The 19,705-nt window shown below is 41.1% G+C and overlaps 1 protein-coding gene across 1 annotated transcript in view; it reads right to left on the bottom strand.

Annotated features, from left to right (window-relative positions):
• Positions 1-531: 531 nt before the first annotated feature.
• fhod3b (formin homology 2 domain containing 3b) overlaps positions 532-19,705 on the bottom strand; it is a gene marked incomplete at its 5' end in the record, with an annotated part of 90,586 nt that continues 71,412 nt past the window's right edge. Inside the window, 23 exons of the mRNA XM_079241207.1 lie at positions 532-862; positions 990-1,151; positions 2,039-2,225; positions 2,760-2,783; positions 4,184-4,376; positions 4,534-4,724; positions 4,814-4,975; positions 5,737-5,856; positions 6,241-6,423; positions 7,072-7,230; positions 8,288-9,195; positions 9,278-9,802; positions 10,253-10,443; positions 11,812-11,862; positions 12,191-12,325; positions 12,414-12,521; positions 12,993-13,052; positions 13,916-14,086; positions 14,227-14,331; positions 15,522-15,769; positions 15,887-16,030; positions 18,021-18,115; positions 19,024-19,135. Of these exons, the coding sequence (XP_079097333.1) occupies positions 780-862; positions 990-1,151; positions 2,039-2,225; positions 2,760-2,783; positions 4,184-4,376; positions 4,534-4,724; positions 4,814-4,975; positions 5,737-5,856; positions 6,241-6,423; positions 7,072-7,230; positions 8,288-9,195; positions 9,278-9,802; positions 10,253-10,443; positions 11,812-11,862; positions 12,191-12,325; positions 12,414-12,521; positions 12,993-13,052; positions 13,916-14,086; positions 14,227-14,331; positions 15,522-15,769; positions 15,887-16,030; positions 18,021-18,115; positions 19,024-19,135 (4,317 nt within the window). The 3' untranslated portion in view covers positions 532-779. The remainder of the gene's footprint in view (positions 863-989; positions 1,152-2,038; positions 2,226-2,759; positions 2,784-4,183; positions 4,377-4,533; positions 4,725-4,813; positions 4,976-5,736; positions 5,857-6,240; positions 6,424-7,071; positions 7,231-8,287; positions 9,196-9,277; positions 9,803-10,252; positions 10,444-11,811; positions 11,863-12,190; positions 12,326-12,413; positions 12,522-12,992; positions 13,053-13,915; positions 14,087-14,226; positions 14,332-15,521; positions 15,770-15,886; positions 16,031-18,020; positions 18,116-19,023; positions 19,136-19,705) is intronic.

The following is a 19,705-nucleotide window of genomic DNA, read 5'->3' as shown; positions in this document are numbered from 1 at the left end:
AGTTATGTAAAAGTGTGCTACTGTTTAATTGCTGGTTTCATGGTACAGTATATTTTCAGACGTCAGAGTGGTTCATCAGTGTCACGGATCTCACATTCCATTGATACTCAACGTTTACATCCAGTGCAATTGTTCCTTATTTGAGCACCTTCTTCAGCAAAGTGAAACAGAAAACTACCACAGTAGTATATAACAGCATTACCCTCTGCACAAAACCATCTATTCAATAGATGAAAAAAAGTCTTTCAGCTCAGTTTGCCACTAAAACTGCAGCGCTGAAGCTGATTCGCAAAAAACTAATTTAAGGGTTCACAGTCTGTGCCCCACGTCCCCCTCCGGATCCAGACAAGGCCACAGAGATTCAAGCTCGTGCACTACCGAATCCATCAGCCTTACACACATCCAAATATTTCAAAACTATTGTGGGTATTTGTATGCAAAATCACGTTTGAAGGACGGTTGTGTAAAGCCTTGCAAATGCAGATCTTTATTTTTTTTTGCTCATCCAGGAAAAAGCCAAGCTTAGCAGTCTGAATGTGGTGCTCACTATTTTTTTTTTTGCCCTCCAGTTTTTGGTTGAAATCTTCAGCCTTTGTATCCTCCACTCGTTGGGAAGCACCTGTGTCGAGCCTACGGTGTGTAAACCAAGCATAAAAAGATGAGCTCAACTCGTCACAGCTGTGGGAGTTCAGTGCCAAGCCATCCAGGTTGGGTCGGTGAGGGGAAGGCAGTGACGGGGCCTACAGGCGTCTGAATGTCCAGCGGGATCCGGGTCCATCTCATACTTGCATCTCTGAACTGTTGGACAAACCAAGAGCGTTTGCCTCCTCTGTTGTCAAACCATTCTTCAGTGTCCGCCTCACTGTGCCGTCAAACAGAGAAATTGAAGGGGAAGAGGAATGTTTATGATTAATGTAGGCAGTTTTCCCGATGCAGCTGACAGTATTCTGTTGCGCGTGTGAATAAAGGGACAGGTAATGAAGGCTCACATGATTTCCGGTTGACCCGGGATCGTCTCCTTTCTCGAGGTTGCGTGCGCTGGCTGGGCCCCTGAGTGGCTGACCTCACAATCCTCTCCATGATCTCATCAGCTGTGTCGTCCATGCAGTTCACCGGGTCGTCATTGGCTGAGCACCAAGGAGCAACGCGTCCTTAAAAAAAGGGGATTTATGTAAAACAACAGGTATATCGTATTGTAAGCCCAAATAGACACAAGACTTATTTACACCTGTACAAGTCGCACTTTGATCCAACGTGTGTAGACCATCACACCAAAAATCATAGCTACAGCAATTATTATTAATAGATTGTTTTAATATTTCAATACAATTGGATGGCTGAGTGACATTGCGATAGATTTGGAGCAGTTTGAGCTGTGATAATAAAATTGCAGCCAGTCAAAGTCCAGTCAGGATCGTGTTCTCCCCCCTCATGGTGCTGAGAAGGGGACAGCATCAAGGCTGTTCTGTTTATTTACACACTTCAGCATCAGAATACATAAAAAAAAAGAGCTAAATGGTTTCTGAAGTGTTTAACCTTTCTCTGTTCTTCATCAATTGCCAGGTTATCAAACTAATTTTGACTCGTATGAATAAAATGTTCCCACATTAGATGTGTGTCACAATGGAGCGCTAGATTCTCCGTTGTCATTTGAGAGCCTGGGGGCAGCTGGAGTGTAGCATGTACCATGTGTTTGAGCCCACTGGTTACAGAATGTCACTGCTCTGCTCATGCTGTGATTTTTAATTGATCTTGGTGTTTGGAGCCTTTTAGAAACAAGCAAAAGTGCTCAAAGGAAAAGTTCATTTGTAACAGGGACACTGTGACATGAGGTCACGTTACTTAGCAACGTTAGGAAACTGGAGGCAACAGATGTGTGGAGATGAATTCAGCGTTCCGTCTTCTAGCTGTTGCTGCGTCGTTGGTCAGAAGATGCTCCTTGACCAGTTCTGGTCACAGAAGACTATAAATCCAAGTATCCAGGATATCAGACTATATTATTAAGTGAAGCACTAGAGGCCATGTTTCTGAGACTGACCTCTGGTAATGCTGGCTCTGGTGCGATTGCGAAGACCCGGTACTGTTGACGCTCCACTCTCTCCTCCCTGCGAGTTACTTTTTAGTACGGCCTTCATGTTCTCATGCTCTGCTGCATCTTCAGTGCTCTGGATGCTCTGAGGCTGGCTCACTTGTGCATCTGATGGGGCACTGCCGAATTTCCCGCTCTGTCGGGTAAGACAGTTACAGTAACAGGATTACAGTGCATGACATTGTATTAGTTGTAGAAAACTGGGAAACTCCGCTTCATGCTGTGGCACCTAAATGCTTTAAGTATTAATCTTGTCAAACAGGTTAATCTTTACCAGATGGACAGCATTTTCAGCACTGTGGTAAGAGCAGTTAGTCATTTAAAAAAGTCCACAAGTGTGTGTATTTGAGACACAAAAAAAAAAAAACTCAGCATCTCCTCCTCTTTATAACTGTCTTGCAGCATTTCAGCAACTTCAATTTCATCAGATTTCTACCAGGAAGGATCTGTTGCTCGTTTAAATTTGGCCTTTTGGCCTTTGTCATCACCGAGGACCTTCCTCGTTCTTGCGTGGTCACACAAACTTGCTTTTTTCACAAATGACTCATCCTTTGTTAAATCTCATGCATACAATGGGTATTGTTGAAAATTACGGTGTCACACGTGGTTAAATGCCAGTTTCACACCGGAGATCACACATGCATGCATTTGCATACAAAGAAACCCATACCTCACTATCATCATCATCCTCACTCTATAAAAAAAACCAAACAAAACCTTGTAAAAAAACAAAAAAAACAAAAAACCTTGGCGTGAAGCACAAGTTCCTTATATGTACAGTAAATTATAAATGATAAGCTCAACTTTTTGACTAAGTACAGAGGGATCAACAAAACATTCACCTTTTTTTCTTGACATAGAAAATAGAAACAAAAATGTTTTAGAAAAAGTTTTAAATGTAGATTTTATTGCTCCGAGTTTGTTGCACATATTTAGGTTTAGTTAATGTTGTATTCCTGTGATGGACTGGCAACCTGTCCATGGTGTACCCTGTTTCTTGCCTGAATTATTCTATTTCCTACAGCAGTTATCATGTAGCAATGGCAGCAGAAGTTCATATGCATGATTAGCGTTGCTAGGAAAACTAAAGTAAATGACAATTTTTAAAATAAAGCTACAGATTTAAAGCTGTTATAAAGCAGATATGACCTGAAGAAAGCGCAGAGTCTTGTACTTGACCATCAAAATATCAAATCCAAACAAAACTAAAATTAAAACTTAACCTCAAAGAGCTCTCACTGACCCATGAGCCCAGCTTATGTGTTTGTGTTTTAGTTTAATTTAGTTTTGTTTAATGTAAGATAGATATTTATTTTTCTTAAATCAACATTTATATTACATCATATATTCAGTATTTCAATAAGGGTTGAGATTGGACAGTTGTGCTACCAGTAATCAAAACCTGATCTGAACAATATTGATCAGAGCTTATTTAGTATTTGAATTTTTCAGCAAGAGAGCGATAAAGGGGACTGACGGAAAAAAAAGGTGAAATTTCAAACATCCAAACTTCTCTGAGATTTTCGCCTCTCTTTTCCACCACAGCATAAACAGTGCAGATGTACTGAATACCAATGCAGCATCTCTGCAACAGAGGCCCACATCTGACTGAATAAGCCCTGTAGGATTGTGGCTAAGGTGTGTCCCTTATTTTTTCTCCTTCCAAAGGTTTGGATTTTTAACACAGTGATTGAATTAGGGTCCTTCTGAAGAGAGGACCCTGCCAGGGCCCACTGTGGAGTCTCAGCTCTGAGCAACCAACTCTCTGGGGTTCAAGGGATTTTAATCAGTCAGTGAGGTGTTTGCTCAGGCCTTTCTTGGCCTGCTGCAGCTACAGAATGGGATACACTGAAAACAACTCACTGATTGTTGTTACAGTATCTCATACACGTGAAGACAGAGGAACTATGCTGATGTCATTAGACATGCAAGCCCTATCTGTCAGAAAAAGCCACATTTGGCGATTTAACCAGGTTAAGAATCTAACCTGTGTTCAGGAATTGTTAATATTGTTGCACAGAATTGAGAATGTGCAAACTAAACAAAGGCAATGATTATGAAATGAAGAAAGTGTATATGTTGAAGATGACTCACATCTGTTATCATTTTCCCTCTGGTCTTATTCCTCTCCCTGTGGTTGGCCCTCTTCTGTTTCTGTTGTAGCACTCGCTCTCTTGTTGTGCGGTACTCCAGGGCAAATTCGCTCAAGATCTTGCTAAAGCGATGAATGCTGACCTCACGTATTCCATATGTAGGATGGCCCAAGAACAACAGAAAAGCATGAAACCTGCAGATATGTAGAGAAGCGACACATTTCTATGCAGATTTGACAGAAACAAAACTTTCCAAAACTTTCTTCATCATTTAAACACATAAAATTCTGCTAAATAACCTCTGAAACTGAATTTAAATGTGCATTAAGACTATAAAGAAATGACAAAGACCTGTTAATAATTCTTCTGTGTACAATTTTGAGAATTATAATTCTCTCTGCGCAGTCTTTGAGGAAGTCGGACATTTTTTGTTTCAACGCTGGTTTCATCTCATGCTTTGCAATGACTTTGAGGTGATCCCATGATGCTTTGCATCTTCGCTCCATCTGGGCCAGATTGTCTTGAAGCTGGTCAAAGTCCACCTGAGTGCAATAAATGATATCGGGATTAAATCCTGCATAAAGAAAAAAACAAAACAAAAGCAACTGGAGAAGCTGAATGAGCTGACAACCTTGGTCAGACGGGTAATCGCTCCTATCTCAGAGTAGAGATCAGTGCTGTCTGGAAACTTCTCCACCACGATGGAGCAGGCGTGGTGCAGCAAAGACTGCTTATGAACCGTGTCTTTCACCTCTGGGACCTTCTCCAAGTAGCTCAGCTCAAAGCCTTTTGCCTGGAGATCAGTTATAAGCACAGGAACACAATGAGAACACGGAAGGAAACAGCTCAGTGAAATTACAAATCTAGAGCACCAAAATTGCGGTGAATTTCCTTTCTGGCACGGTCAGAAAAAGGGGCTCAATGGAGTGCGCTGAACAGATATGTAGATTCATTAGACTGTGATTATCAGAAACCACAATCTACTTCAGGCCCGGCCGATTAATCTTCTCACTACAGCAAAGCTAAAACAGCCAGAACGCATCATAAAAGACATAATCCCAACTGGAACTGCCTTGTTCTTCTGCCAGGTTTAAATGGCTTACTGAAAAATGAAAATATAGCTATTATTTACGGGAAGTACTTGTTTTGATGTTTTTTAACCTGTTTCCTTTTTGGATATTTGGCTGTAATATCCCAGAAGTTCACTCATATGTAAAGACACACACAGAGGAACACAGAAAGCAAAGAAACACAGAAAAGTTCCATGCCAAAGAGAGACACGAGGTCACACGCACAAGCATCCACGCAAACATGAATTTCAAGAAATTACACAAGGTCCCTCTACTTCTCTTCTGCAAACAGCCTTAACAGAAGCAGTGACGCGTTATTGCTAACAAAGTCCATTGTTGTCTGTAGTAGACAAATATGTTGTCAAGAGCGTTGCACAAAGGGAAGTGTTGAGGGAAATGTAGGAAGTGAACGATAGACATGACAGGAGAAAAGGTGAATACAAGAGGAACCTATGAGCCCTTCAGGTGGTTGGGTTGTACTCACATTCGAGCCATTGAGGAAGTTACCAATAGCCAGCAGGGTGGTCAAGATGTATCTCAGTGTCTTGTTTTTCTCTAGTTGATCCATTCCTTCCTTCAGGTCCTGTAGTGGCTCTGCCACTTCCTAAAAAAGACATAAAAAAAAAAATATGTAAAAGTAATTTTTGCTCTTAGAATGAAAAAGTAATGCCCAGATTTTGGGAAGCTCTGCATTAGAAAATATAGATTTTGAGGCTCCAGTTACCAAACATACCAAACTTTATTGTTTTGGAGTTTGATTATTTTGGAAGGCATCAAGCTTGTCGTTTCTGCTTCTTTCAAAACTTTAAATCAACTTATTAAGATCCTGATTTCTATTTATTGTACAGACATGCTGACTTATAATCGACTTATCAGGAAGTGGAGGAAAGCAGAAATGTTGAAGGAACAAAAATGAGTTAGGGCTTATGTAACTGCTTAATGTGCGATGTGCCTGCATGGGATTAGAAGCAACAGGAATGTGTCTGACCTTCTCAATAAGCTCATAGTCCATCTTGAATGCCCACAGCTGCAGGCGAGCAGACAGCTCTGTGATGGAGGACAGGGTGAGCAGGAACTGCTCGGCGCTGCCCAGAGGAATGTCTGGGTTTACCAGCTGAGCCTCTTGGATCTTCTGCTTCTCCTCTTCTGTGGGGATCATTGTGAGGATTTTCTATTGGAAGACGTCAGAAAATTATTTAACCAATCATATCGAAAGGTTTTCGTCTGTCTGTGCAAACTCTTTCTATGAATGTGCCGAGTAAATCACACAGGAGAGGATGTGAGACCAACTGACTGTGATACTTCAAACTATTGAGATGTTTCCAGCTTTGTAGATATCTGAACTTTTAACCTCACTTTGTTGTGTGGCAGAAAACACCTTATAAGTAACGAAGAGAGGAACATTCCTCTTTGATAAAAAAAAACAAAACAAACTCAGGTGGAAGCTTTAAATACCGTGGGTTATGTAATAACAAAGGAATGCAGCACTGAGCGCTACCTGCTGGTGTAAGATCCTTCAGATGTCTATCGTGTGGTTTTTAGAACAAGCTTGAAATAACATATCAACACTATCACCAATTACATGAAAACAGCCCAAAGGTCAGCCATGCTGCCAAAAAAATCACATGATATATCAACATCATGAGCAATCTCCCCATCGCCAGGTCTCTCGTTTGACTGGCATATATGATTCAGGGCAGCCGTGTTTATTTTGGGCTCGGTAAGTTTGAATAAGTTGTCTTTGACAGACTAAGTAATAAATAGTGCTGCAGTGCTAATTTCACCACACCTTAACACTAAACCTTATTAAAAAGCTTACCTCTATGCCTTCTTTGTTTAGTGCATACTCATCAAAGTTGAGAATTGCCGTCTTGATTGTGCGGGGAGGAGGTAAGACAGTTAATCCAATGTTTATAGCGTTGCTGCGCTTTGAATCCAGGACAATGATTTCTTGTCGTTTCCCATCAACCGCTGCTTTCTGCGAAATAAAAATAAAATTAGCATATGGGTTAGAGGTCATTTTGTCATGGGTCAAAGATCTAAGATGCATGCAGAAACATATTTGCTGAACACATTTAGCTGCTGCTATGTCTCCAATTTGTTGATCATGTGTGAATCTATAGAGTGTTAAAGTGTTTAATGTGAGACACTAAGAAAATTAGACCCAAAAACAAATGTTATTGAGATATGGTATTAATTTGTGACTTTATTTTTATATATAATATTTGAAGCATATTATCAAGTCAACGTTAATCTAAGAAGTTAGTCGTATCTCATTTTTAAACTTTATTAAGACAATGATTGAAAGTCGTTTTACCAGACTGAGTTTCCAAATAGTTTAACATCAAGTCTATGATGGAAGTGAAGCAAAAACTACTAAATCAATCTCATGGCTTCAGATGGAGTGATGGATGGATGGTGATACTTGTACATAGAGCAAATACACTGAGACAATATAACAACCAGTCTAGAAAGTCTTAACACGAGTAATATTTCAGCATGATAAAGATGAAAAGCACCGTATTGAAATCTGTTACATAAAACATAAGAACTGCATACAAACAAAGCATATCACCACATATTAATCAAATAAAAGAACAGAAACCCATTAAAAAACAGTAATGACTAAAAGTGTGTAAAACAAATTTGTGTCATCTCCAGAATCTTAATGCAACTCTGAATGTTTGTGTTTTTTATGTGGGCATTTTCAATGTAGCATTTACACTGTTAGTTTTTTTTTTATCTTTTATTTTCTGTTTGTTCAATATTGGTATATACCTGTGTGTTTCTTATACTTGTAATGCAACTACTGAGGGTTGAACTTTGAATGAACTGATACTTGTGATACACGACGACGGTGTTTTCAGTTTCGGTTGTACAGTAAAAGTAAAGAAATTCTCCTGACAGCATCATGTCAGAAAGACAGCAGTTGCAGAAAATTACGTTTTTGATGTTCAAAATCTCTAATGGGAGGAACCCCCTCCCCCTCCCGAAGCAACGTGCCCCCACTTCGCCCCTGGCTGTGGCTTAGTTACCTTTGTTACAGGTAGCTCCTTGGATTTGGATTCAAACAGCTGCTCCAGTTTGGATGTGTCCAATTTAATTGGCTCCAGTTTGGACCACAGGGACTCCTTACAGAATTTATGGTTCTTACATTGCCAGTCCACAGGACGCACCTCGTTCCAAAAGAGACGGATGGTCTTCTTCTTTTTCTGGAATAGCGGTGCCTCCCCTCGACCCAGCTGAGGGGAGGGCGGAGGGATAGGAGCCATGAATGGAGGAGGTGGTGGCATCATTTTGCCAAGGATGGGTGGTGGTGGAGGACATCCAAACAGAGGTGGAGGTGGTGGGAGGGCGGTACTGTATGGTGGAGGTGGAAGTGGTGGTATCACGTCATTTGATCGCATCATACTGTCCATATCCATAATGTCCACGTCATCCTCCTCTTTCAGGTCTGTAAAATCCATCTCCTTGATCCGCAGCTCCCTGGGAGCTGCCATCAGCTGATCCCAGATGTGGTCCGACTCTTTCTTAGGAGGCAACGCAGACGAAGCGGCAGTTGATGATTTGTCAATTTGCTGCTGCTCTTTAGAGACCTCCACCTCAGGTGGAGATGTCAGTCCCTTGACTAAATCTCCGAACTTCTCAGCCACAGCACGGACACTGCCCTGGTTGTCCAGATGTCCCACCTCCATTTTTTTCACATTTTCCCCTCGGGCCTGTCTGTTTGCCTCCAGTGTGGAGATCCTGCTGGCCAAACTGGCCACAGAGTCACTCATCTCTGCCTCATTCTCACATTCCCTCTCTGCTTCTCCGACATTCCCAGCATCCTCTGTACCCGTCTTCTGAGCGTAAAGCATGTCCAGCATGAAGCGCTTACTGTTTAGAATTTTCTTGCCCTGATCATTCACATCTGCCTCTTTGCTGCAGCGACTCCACTGGCCTGTGGATACAAACACATCTCACATTCAGGAGAGGATATGGTTGATGCTCACGCAAATGAATAAAACCAGTTTCAACTGTACCTGCTTCAATGTCACTGGTGAATTTCTCCTCTCGCTCCTCCCTCTCCAGAGTGCTGCTTGTAGAGGAGATGCTGGATGCGGAGCAGTTATCCTTTTCATTCACTTCATCGTTCTGTCTCTCCTTCTCACTCAAAAGTACACTATCCTCTACATCCCTTTCTGACTGCTGCACCTTCTCGGATTCCCCCTCTAACTCCATGTCTACTCCCACTTCCACATCTGGCTCATTCACCTCTGCTCCATTAGCTACCTCTGCTTCCTCAGTACCTACCTCATCCGCACTCTGCTCCTGCTCTTTGAGCTTCTCCTGCTCCAGCTTCTCTACTTTCTCCTTGCCTGACTGTTCATCTGACATCAGCTCTGCTCCCGCATTCCCATCAGACTGCATCTCAGCAACATTCGGTAGTGTCTCTGACTCAGTTTGCTGAATGCCGGGTCCGGAGGGAGGTGCCGGAGAGGGTTCTGATGCTGGGATTTTAGCCTTGATTTGTGGGGCATGGTTTGGATCTAAAATGCTTCCTTTTCCTGGAAAAAGAAAATCCAAAAGCATGAGTGAAACTTTTTTTTTTAACATTCTGCGTCATTCAAAGTTCAGTCATTAAAGTAATCAAACTCGCCAGTTTTTGTCGACGTTAAACTGAAGCAGTATTGAAAGGAATCGGTCATTTCTGACAGCAGCCAGTTATCTTCAAATGACCGAGGCTGTTCAACCAGAACCTCACCGAGCCAATTCCACACAAAATATGTGGGCACTCATGTACACACATCTCCTTTTCCCATTGTCTCTTCTCAAACGCACACACAGAATTTCCTACTTTATCCCTTTACCATGAAATACCTACATTTTGACATATTAATATTTTTCATTAGTTATTTTTTAATAAACATTTTCAGTAGTGGAACAAGTGCGCTGACAGATGGGATAATTTCTCCTTAGCAGTGAAGATAAAAAGTTGACTAAAGAACACTTTTTACCCAACATCTGGTGAGCAGTTGTGACAATCTCCTCCTGTGAGATAGTGGACGAAGGTGTCGCACAGCGAGATGCCGAGTGGCTGGACGGGGTTGGACTTAAACACAATGTGATCTCTGTCCGGCCTCTTGCAGGCACTCTGGGACGCTCCCGCTCAAACTCCTCGGCAGCAAGCCGCTCCACTGTCTTGTACCTGCAATGACCAAACACAGGTTTCACATGTCTGAGCGCAGTGTGATGAAAACGTAATCAATTCAACTCAATTCAATTCACCTTTATTTGTATAGCGCCACTTCACAACAATGTTGTCACAGGGCACTTTACATACACAAATCAACATACACATCATTTCGAGCCAAGTCATACATATCCTATAATAGAAGCCAACTGATTGCATCGAGTCATGACTTCGATCCAATCCCCCATCCTGAGCATGCATGCGGCGACAGTGGGAAGGAAAAAACTCCCCTTTAACAGCATCAACACAAGAGGTTCTTAAATGTTTTGAGCCACGACCCCCAAGATAACATATGTTGGTGTTTGGTGTTTGCGACCCCTACCCCCGTGTGATCAATACGATATATCAGAAGGGTCAAATGGGTCTTCCACCAACTCTCTAAATCAGGGGTGCCCAAGTCCGGTCCTGGAGATCTACTGACCTCTAACTCTCAGTTGCATCTCTGAATCAAATAACTGAATTCCCTCCTTGTTCAGCTCTTCAGAGGCCTGGTAACTCCTGATATAAGGACCACTAATTTACACTACCCTGTGATGGACTGGCGAACTGTCCAGGGTGTCCCCTGTCTTTCGCCCAAAGACTGCTGGGATAAGCTCCAGCTTCCCCGCGACTCTTCATCGGATTAAGTGGTTAGGATAATGAATGAATGAATGAATGAATGAATGAATACTCTACACAACAGTTCTGGTGAGAACATAACTGGGAATGTTTAGCTGGATGTCAAAATAAATGTCATCTAAAGTCTTGAAAAAAAACCAAAACTATTTAGGTTTAAAATATAAGCGATTTATAATGAATTTAAACTTCATGGAGGAAAAGAGTTTCATATCACACTGATTCTATCAGTCAACATTAGCTTTTTATGTCTCATTTCAGGATAATTATGGAAAATGGAGCTGTAATCTCATCACTCAGAAACTTAAGATGAAGTCCCTCTTTTTGTTAAAGTTGCCAAAGTTCTGTGTAATGTTGTCAAACTAGCATGTTCAAGGTCACGGAGTTGAAAACAATTTGGACAAAAGAATGCGAATGAACCATGAATGGGATAGCCACACACACACACACACACACACACACACACACACACACACACACACACACACACACACACACACACACACACACACACACACACACACACACTAAAACTAATTCACTGCTGGGGCCGGACATATAAAACACTGAATCAGTCAGTGTTTTCAGCCTTGAGCCTGGTATTGATCATTTCAGCTTAAAGCCAAATGTAACTCATAACATTTTTTTTTTTATCTGCATCTGCTTACAAATGTAATGACAGGAATCTTTAAAACAGCATAAACTCACCTTTCCTCTCTGGCTTGTCTTACTTCCTCTCTCTTGTCTCCATATTCTTGACTATGACACAAAGGGAGGTGAGTGTGAATATGATGATATTATAAAAGCAGATTTTCTGTTTAATATGTGATATGCTTAAGACAGCAGAGAGCTGTAACATGAAATGTGAGCAGAGCATATGCTTTTGCAGAGTCCTCTAGTCATGATTCAGTGAATGTAATGACCCTCATAAAGAAAGCCCAGCTTGTCTCAGAATCAGGGGAGATTTATGAAAATCTCTGCTGAGTCAAGACTGGAGCCACCTGTACTGCAGTGGTACAGACAGTTTGCGTATCCTTTATATTAGAAGTCAAGCAGTGTTTGTTCTGACTTGTAGGAGGATACGAACTTGAAGCGGTTCCTCTCCTCTCTTTCAATTCTCTGTAGACGTTCTTCTCTTTCCAGACGTCTCCTCTCCCTCTCAGCAGCAAGAGATTCCTGATGCTGCCTGTACGACGACGTTAGTAACCCCCCTAACGCCGGCCTTTGTTTTGAAGATAAAAAGTTAATAGTTAATATTATAAAAACCACAAACTGCTCTGCTGTATCTGGTAAGAAATTGAAGTGCAAACCTGTCAGGTTTTGAGTCGGGGGTGGAGGGTGCTGAAGTAGTTAAGCGATGCACGGGTGATGCAGAAGGATGGTGCCTGCCAGGGTATGGAGTGCCGTTTGAAGTCATTCTGCTTAAAACAAAAGGAAGAAAGAACTAAATTTTTTGCCATCGCTTTTTTAATTCACCTTTTTCAAACAAAAGACAGCAAAATGGTTGAATATCCCTTTAAGAATCAGCAACATGAAGCTAAAGTCTTAACGTCAGAGAGTTTAGACGGAGATGTGACCCCACTGAATAAGAAAGAGTATTCCTGAGAACTTCTTCCTGAGCGTTTGAGCAGCTTTCCGGAGAGGAAATCCTCCCTATCACTGACTTTTTTTTCCTGAGAGAATCTCTGTGTAACAACACATCATATCTATTGTTTGCACAATAACTTCCACTGGAGTACTATTTATCGAAATATGTGTTGATTAGTGTTAAAAAATGAAGTATATCACAGACAGCATTGTGCGCTTCGAGTGGAAAATAATGTCAGAACCAGCATGCATTTTGTCCATGCACACTCCTGTTACAACCAACATGTGACTCCTGGTCTTACCTTTCAGCCCAGCAGGGCTTTCTAGCTGAGTAAGATGTAGGAGATGTAGTTTCAGTCAGACTAAAGATGAAAGCAAGGAAAAAAAACGTCAAGTCAGACCCCCAGAAGCGAAATGATCAACTGTTAGTCGCAATCACATTAGTGAGAGAGCAGACAGAAGGGAGTGCTGCAAGACAGCAAGACAACAGGGCAGACAAATGACAACAGATCTGTCGGGATGTGCTTCTTAATACGCAATAAAGTTACTGTGAATCCTCTGCCTAGGTGTAAATGTATGTAATTATTTATACTGTTAACATACAGGTTGAATGAGGACTTGCTTGTTTGTGTTGCTGCAAATCTTATAATCCAGTTATCTTTGAGAATCATTTCCTGAGAGGTGGAAACTGTGACTCATACTAATAACCTACAAATGAATTGACCTGTGATGGGTTTGCTTTATTTCCAAGTCCTGATTAAAGACAGACAAAAAGCTAATATTTTTAAAGCTATGCTTTTCATCAGCTGAGGAAAAGAAGTAATGATGGCTCTTCTCCATAGGATGATGAAGGCAACCTGATGGGAGACAATTAAAAAGTTGCCTTCCATGAGGTAAAGTACAAAAAGGTAAAGATAACTGGGAATGATTGGACATTTTAGCATCGCTGCTTGATCTTTTAGGTTTGCTAAAGGCACAGTGACAAAGACAGAATCCAGTGATGGGAGATGGTGTGTTCCTACATTGAAAGGCACACTAAGCTGGATATAATGGAGGCAAATGAATGATTCTTGGATCTAAAACACACATTATTCAGTTTTAATCACAAACAAAAGGAAAAAAGGAAAAGGGATTGTGTTGAGGGGGGGCTGAAACTTAAGGTGTGCAGGCCCTGGAGCTGTACTTTGAGAGGAAAGACACAGTCAGGTGGCTGAGAAGAACACACCAAGGACTAAAGGTCCTCTTTTTAGGTGCGATGGACACAGGAGAAGGTGTCCTGGTCTTGGTGCTGAGATAGTCACTCTGCCCTGCAGGGTCACTGGCTTTAGGGAGGATGTTGGCCATACACTTTAAGTTCAAACACAAGTTAGGAGTGTCTGCTACAGCTGGAGCCACACTAGGAGGACAAAATACAAGAGAGTAGGAGTCCAAAGAGAGAGAATAGTAACAACACTTCTGAATGGAGGAGAATCCAGGGAAGATACTGTGAGAGAATTACGGGGTACCACGCTAGGGAAGCCAGCTGGCCTAAAATACCTGTGAGTGCCCTGTCTACAGGACTCAGTGACTGGATGACTTTCATCATCTGCCTCGTCCTCCTCATCCTCCTCATCCTCCTCATCTTCTTCCTCTTCCTCTTCTCTGTAGCGAGAGGAGGGGTTGAGGGTTGGAAAGATGGAAGGGAGGACGCAGGTGGGAGTGAAGTGAAATTGGACAGAACATGAAACCACAAAAAAGATGATCGGCCCAAGAGAGACAGCACACAGAAAACACAAGAAAACACACAGAAGCATGCTTGTCAAAGGAAGAAAGCATCACGTGTGTTAATGCAGAAGAGAGATAAAACACTCAAAGGATGTACTGGTTAGTAGATTCAGACAATGCTAATGCTAGAAGTCACACATGCAACAGTTACAGCTGCAGTACATCCAACTACTATGAAACAGCATAAACAGTCTAATATGAGATTGTTGTGATTTTAAATATGACTATTGTTCAGGCTGAAGGAGATTTCGCTGAACTGGTGTGTCGGCTCGCCATGCATGCGTCTGTTGCCAGTTGGCTATTTGGATCGCTCTTGCTTGTCTGGATTTCATTAACAATATGGAAAATTGTGATCTTCAAAGGCGGCTTGAATTTCCTGTTCTGGACTGGAAGAGGCTAACCTGGTATCAAATGACCTGCTGGATTGAATTTAAGCAAACCTGAGGACCGTAGTGCTACTGAGGATATCAGCAGACGTGCTGCTCTCTGTACATTAGAGATTTTTTGGGACATTTATGTGGCAAGTTAATGAGAACAAATTTGATATCAAAGCTTTGTTTTCCGCTGTGGTCTATATAAAATCTTATCTTTATCAAAGGATTACAAGGTGTAGCTTTATTAGCTCTATGCAGTCAGAAAGGTTTGCTCAATGTAGGGAGCTTAACATCAGACAGAGAGCAGATATCACATGTTCACAGATGCTTCCTGTAACCAGCAGAAGCAGGAGAAGGTTTTTGACCAGGGGGAACAACATCACAATATCATGTTGCATAAGTAGTCTCCTCTTTGTCATTTATTAAATATCTATATAATCAAATTTTCTGCTTTGGCTGAGGATAGAGTAGATGACCAAAATGAACCAAAAGGAAGATTTACTCATTGCAGTAAGGCAGCTTCCTGTGAAACAAACAAATACTCCACGGATCCAGAAATAATTTGTGATCCTTTTTAACTTGCTGCTATTGCTCAAGCATTAAAATATATATCAAAGCACCCCCCCCCCCCTTTTTTTTATTCTCTCTGAAATGTTTTCCACCTGGTCCATTTTCTTGTGTCCCTCGCATCACCTTTCACTGATGTCTTCAACCCGTTGGCCACCGAAGGGCAGGAAGCTGTTGGCCCGAGTGTGAGGGCTGCTGGGTGAAGCTGGAGCAGAAGCGTGGCCTCTGCTGTTCTGAAGCGAGTGTCTCCGGCTGCGTCTTCTTTCCAGGCCTCGTCTCTCGTTGGTGCCGCCAACACTCGCCCGCCGGCGGTCCTTTCGGATGCTTGGAGGCAACTGGGCTTCATCATCTCCATCCTCGTGGCGAAGAGTCATCTGAGTCAAAGAGGCATCGCAGTTTAAGTGCTTTAACTGCTGTTACTGTAAGCAGCAGTTGCCTTGGGACACATTAAAAAAAGACCTTTACATTGGAGTTTGCAGTGACTTTCTAACCTCATACATGTTGAACTGCTCCACCAGATCAAGATCGGTGCCTTTCCTGCTCAGGTGTCTCTGTGCTGTGGCTTCAATGCCCTGCTCCTCAAGGCAGTCCACCATGTCATAGTAGGAGTCCTGGTCTGGAAGGCCTGCCAGAGACTGATCCAACAGAGACAGAGAGAACGTAACAGAATAAAAAATGCGATCTGATTTTGTCACTTAGGATAACGTCTCATTAGGAAAATGACTCCTGCCTCCAACCTAGCAATGAGATGCTGTTGTGTGTCCACAGAAAGGCATTTCTAAGCTAAAATGAGTCATACTGATAAACAGAGTGACAGAATGTTTTTGTAAAACAGTGTGAAATTAAAGTCTAGCTCAGTTGGTGTTACCTGCAAAAATCTATTTATATCTCTCTATTATCTATTAACCTAAAATCTCTGTTTAATGAATTTCTCAAGCAGATGCATTTAATTTGAGTCTCCAGTAAGAGCCTACAGCTTGCAGCCTTCAGCCTTAAACCCGTAGCCTGCAGCTAGCAGCCTAAGGCCTGCACGGCGAGGAAAGACATCTGGGCTCTGATTAGATTGTTTGATTTGTCATCATCCAATCAGATAGTGTATGCAGATTTTTTACTTTGCATCCATGAAAGGATATTTGCAAAAGAAATTTGTTTTTCTTTTCAAACACTAATGTTTTTTACATTTCTCTACACATTCACAAACTTTACAAATATAACCTCTGAAAAGATTTACAAACATTCATTTGCAGCTGCGAAATCTTTATAGTTTTGTATTGAGCCCATAAATTTAAATCTCATTATCCTTAAACTCAACACAAAAAAAAATCTTTTGGTTCTTTAAGTTTGTTGCTTAGCCTGTAAACATCAAGGTTGAGGATCTTTTCATTTGGCTCTTCAAAGAACATCTCTCAAGTTTTCCTTTATGTTACCATTTTTAAAAAACTTCAACGAGGAGTACAAACTGTTTTAATACCAACATCCAGGAAACTGCAGTTGAGTGATTACAGTAGCATAGTTACCCAGACATAACAAAGCAGCATAATAAATCAATAAGTTAGCTAGTTAGATGTAAATCAGACAGGTTGTTCTAGCATCTCATTTCAATGTAAAGCATTATGTATTTTCAGATATCTCAGTCATACACTTTTTATATGACAATGACCTTCATACTTGCAGCATTATACAGTGTTATATGAGCAACAAACAGATTATCCCCAAAATAATACTAAAAAAATCCCAAATTGTCAGTGGAATTGGCAAATAAGACTAACTGGCTTGGAGCTGAGATAGGAGAAACTGGAATATTGGGAATGCCGTGTTATATTTGGCTGCAGAAACATTCCACACTCCGAAGCCTCTAAACAACTCTCAGACTTCAGACAAGGAGGGCAGACAGACTGCAGAGAGGAAACAGGGTTGCAAATGCTTGCTAACAGCAGATGGTGTAATCCTGGACATGTTACAGAAAACCAGCTGAATGGACAATTGACTGGAACTGTTCAGCCATATCATCTTCTGAACGTGTTTACCTGTGTTACCTGCCAATGCTGAGTGTGATGTCATGGGCTCAGCTGTAGCTAGGCTACTTTCATAAACACGCTAAACCATTTATTTCAATCACATTTTGTGCCTGCTAATTAATTATTTATTCATGCAAACATGAACACATGAATATATTATATGACACTGACTATTTTTGTTATTCAATTTTCAGGGCTCTGCAATGAAAAACATATTATTTGCATTTTATGTTTGTCATGCTTCACAATTATTTTTTAGTTTTAGTTTCTTGCTGCTGTTTCTGCTGCTGTTTTTAAGTGTCACAGTAATATCTTCGTTCTTGAAAAGTCAAGGGTGGTTATCACTGTCTTGAAAATGTGATAACAGCAACTAGAATGATTAAATCAAATTAGAAAGAAGTCAAACTAAATTTGATCAAATTTAAAAAAGAAGAGTACCACCACTCATTAACATACTTGCTTTCCTTATCTGTATAAGTTATTGAATGCAGATAATGTTTTATTACCACGCATGATGAAATCAGGTTAGAAAGTTACAGAACAGGAGACAGAAACTGCATGTTTTTCTGTGAGTTTGTGCAAGAATAATGAGAGTTCTGTTACTGACCTTATTGATGAGAGTCATTGCAAACACCAGCAGCTCAGTGTCAACTCCATCTTTCTCATCCAGGATCTCCATGACATTAGACCACAGTTTTGTACCTGATCACAAAAAGTTATGCATAACGAGACAAATTCCAAACAAAAAAGCTCGTATTTATAGTCATCGTAGACCTACATATGAACAAAATCTATACCAATGCATGCGCTCATCTTATCACAAAAAATAAAAGTCTGTGTGTAGAAATAAAAGTCTTATTGTAAAGTAATCTCCAGAAGGAGAGCTGCAGTCCCAGCAGTCCTCTTGAAAAGCAGCAGAAGAGAAACCATGCAATGATGCCTTTATCTCCAAAAGGAAAGGAACACCTCACTGCCTCAGACAGAGTTCAAATGCATTTCATCAGGAGACTGGGGATCATGTTTAGTCTTACGTAATCACTGAAGCGATGGGATAAGACTGAGCTAAGACAGAGGGATACCTGACCCCTCCACGCAGATGTCCTGCCCCCTGTTATATGCCACAGCACAATGTGGAGCATTTAGACTGGCAGGTAACTAAAGCCTTCTGCAGGCAGGAGTTCTAGCTTTTCTCAATAAGGCGTGATCTATGCATGGCTACGGAGCGGCTCAGGAAAACTGATCCAATCACACTCTACATTTCACTGCTTGGGTTGTACTGAACAGCAGATAATTAAAACTGATATGAAGACAAATCCTGCAGGGTCTGTATATATAGTGTGTGACATGTATAATTTTGTGACTGAACACTGATGTCACTGGGATACAAAGAAAATTAGTCATTAAAACTTTACATACATATACAGTTTATTTTGGATGAAAGAAATCCTACTTTAATAGGTCGACAACTAGCATCAGGCTGCTACAGTTAAATTCCTCTGTATGCACACATTACTATATAAACCTTTTCTGTTTCTACTAAATTTTTTGCCCCTATTTCAATCTATCCAAATAATTCTAACAAGATTCTTCTCATATTTTAGAGTTCTTACCTGTTTTGGTGTCCACAGTCTTCACAGCCTTGATGAGCAATGCAGCATTACTTTCGATGTATTCAACAAAAACCAGCAGCAACTTTAGAGACGTCTTCACCACCAAACGAAACTAGAACACCAAAAAAATTACATAAAACTCCCAATTTTCCCAGTAAATGTATCGTTAAAAACAATGGATCTGCAAGAGCTTATAATTCCAAAGGCTTCATGTCACCACAATGTAAGAGGTGTTTCCTGCCTGAAAAGTCTTGTGAGGTTTGATAAGAGTGTTTTATGCTACAGACAGTTCATGGGCCACACAGTGTAAGTCATGCAGCATTCAGGTACCACAAACTGTTTAAAGTCTGAATAAAATAAAAAAAAAAGGAAAACAGTTAAGGGCTAAAACAGAAATATATGTAAACATGGAAACGTAGGTTTAGCACACTGCTATAAAATTTAGAAAGTGATAGAGAAAAGCATTTAGAACAACTCTGGTTCTCAAGAGCTGCAATCCTGCAAATGTTAGGAGTTTCCCTGCTGCAACACACCTGACACACAGCAGATTAAAATAGCAGAATTGTCCAGAGCTTGCAGAGTAATTAGCAATCTGCACAAGTTTACCCATTACCCATTGACTTGAGTCAGATGTGTTGCAGCAGGGAAACTCCCAACACCTGCAGGACTGCAGCGCTGGAGG

Source organism: Telmatherina bonti, assembly GCF_933228915.1.
Source record: "Telmatherina bonti genome assembly, chromosome: 5".
NCBI classification, from domain to species: domain Eukaryota; kingdom Metazoa; phylum Chordata; class Actinopteri; order Atheriniformes; family Telmatherinidae; genus Telmatherina; species Telmatherina bonti.
This window is presented reverse-complemented; position numbering and strand designations above follow the sequence as displayed.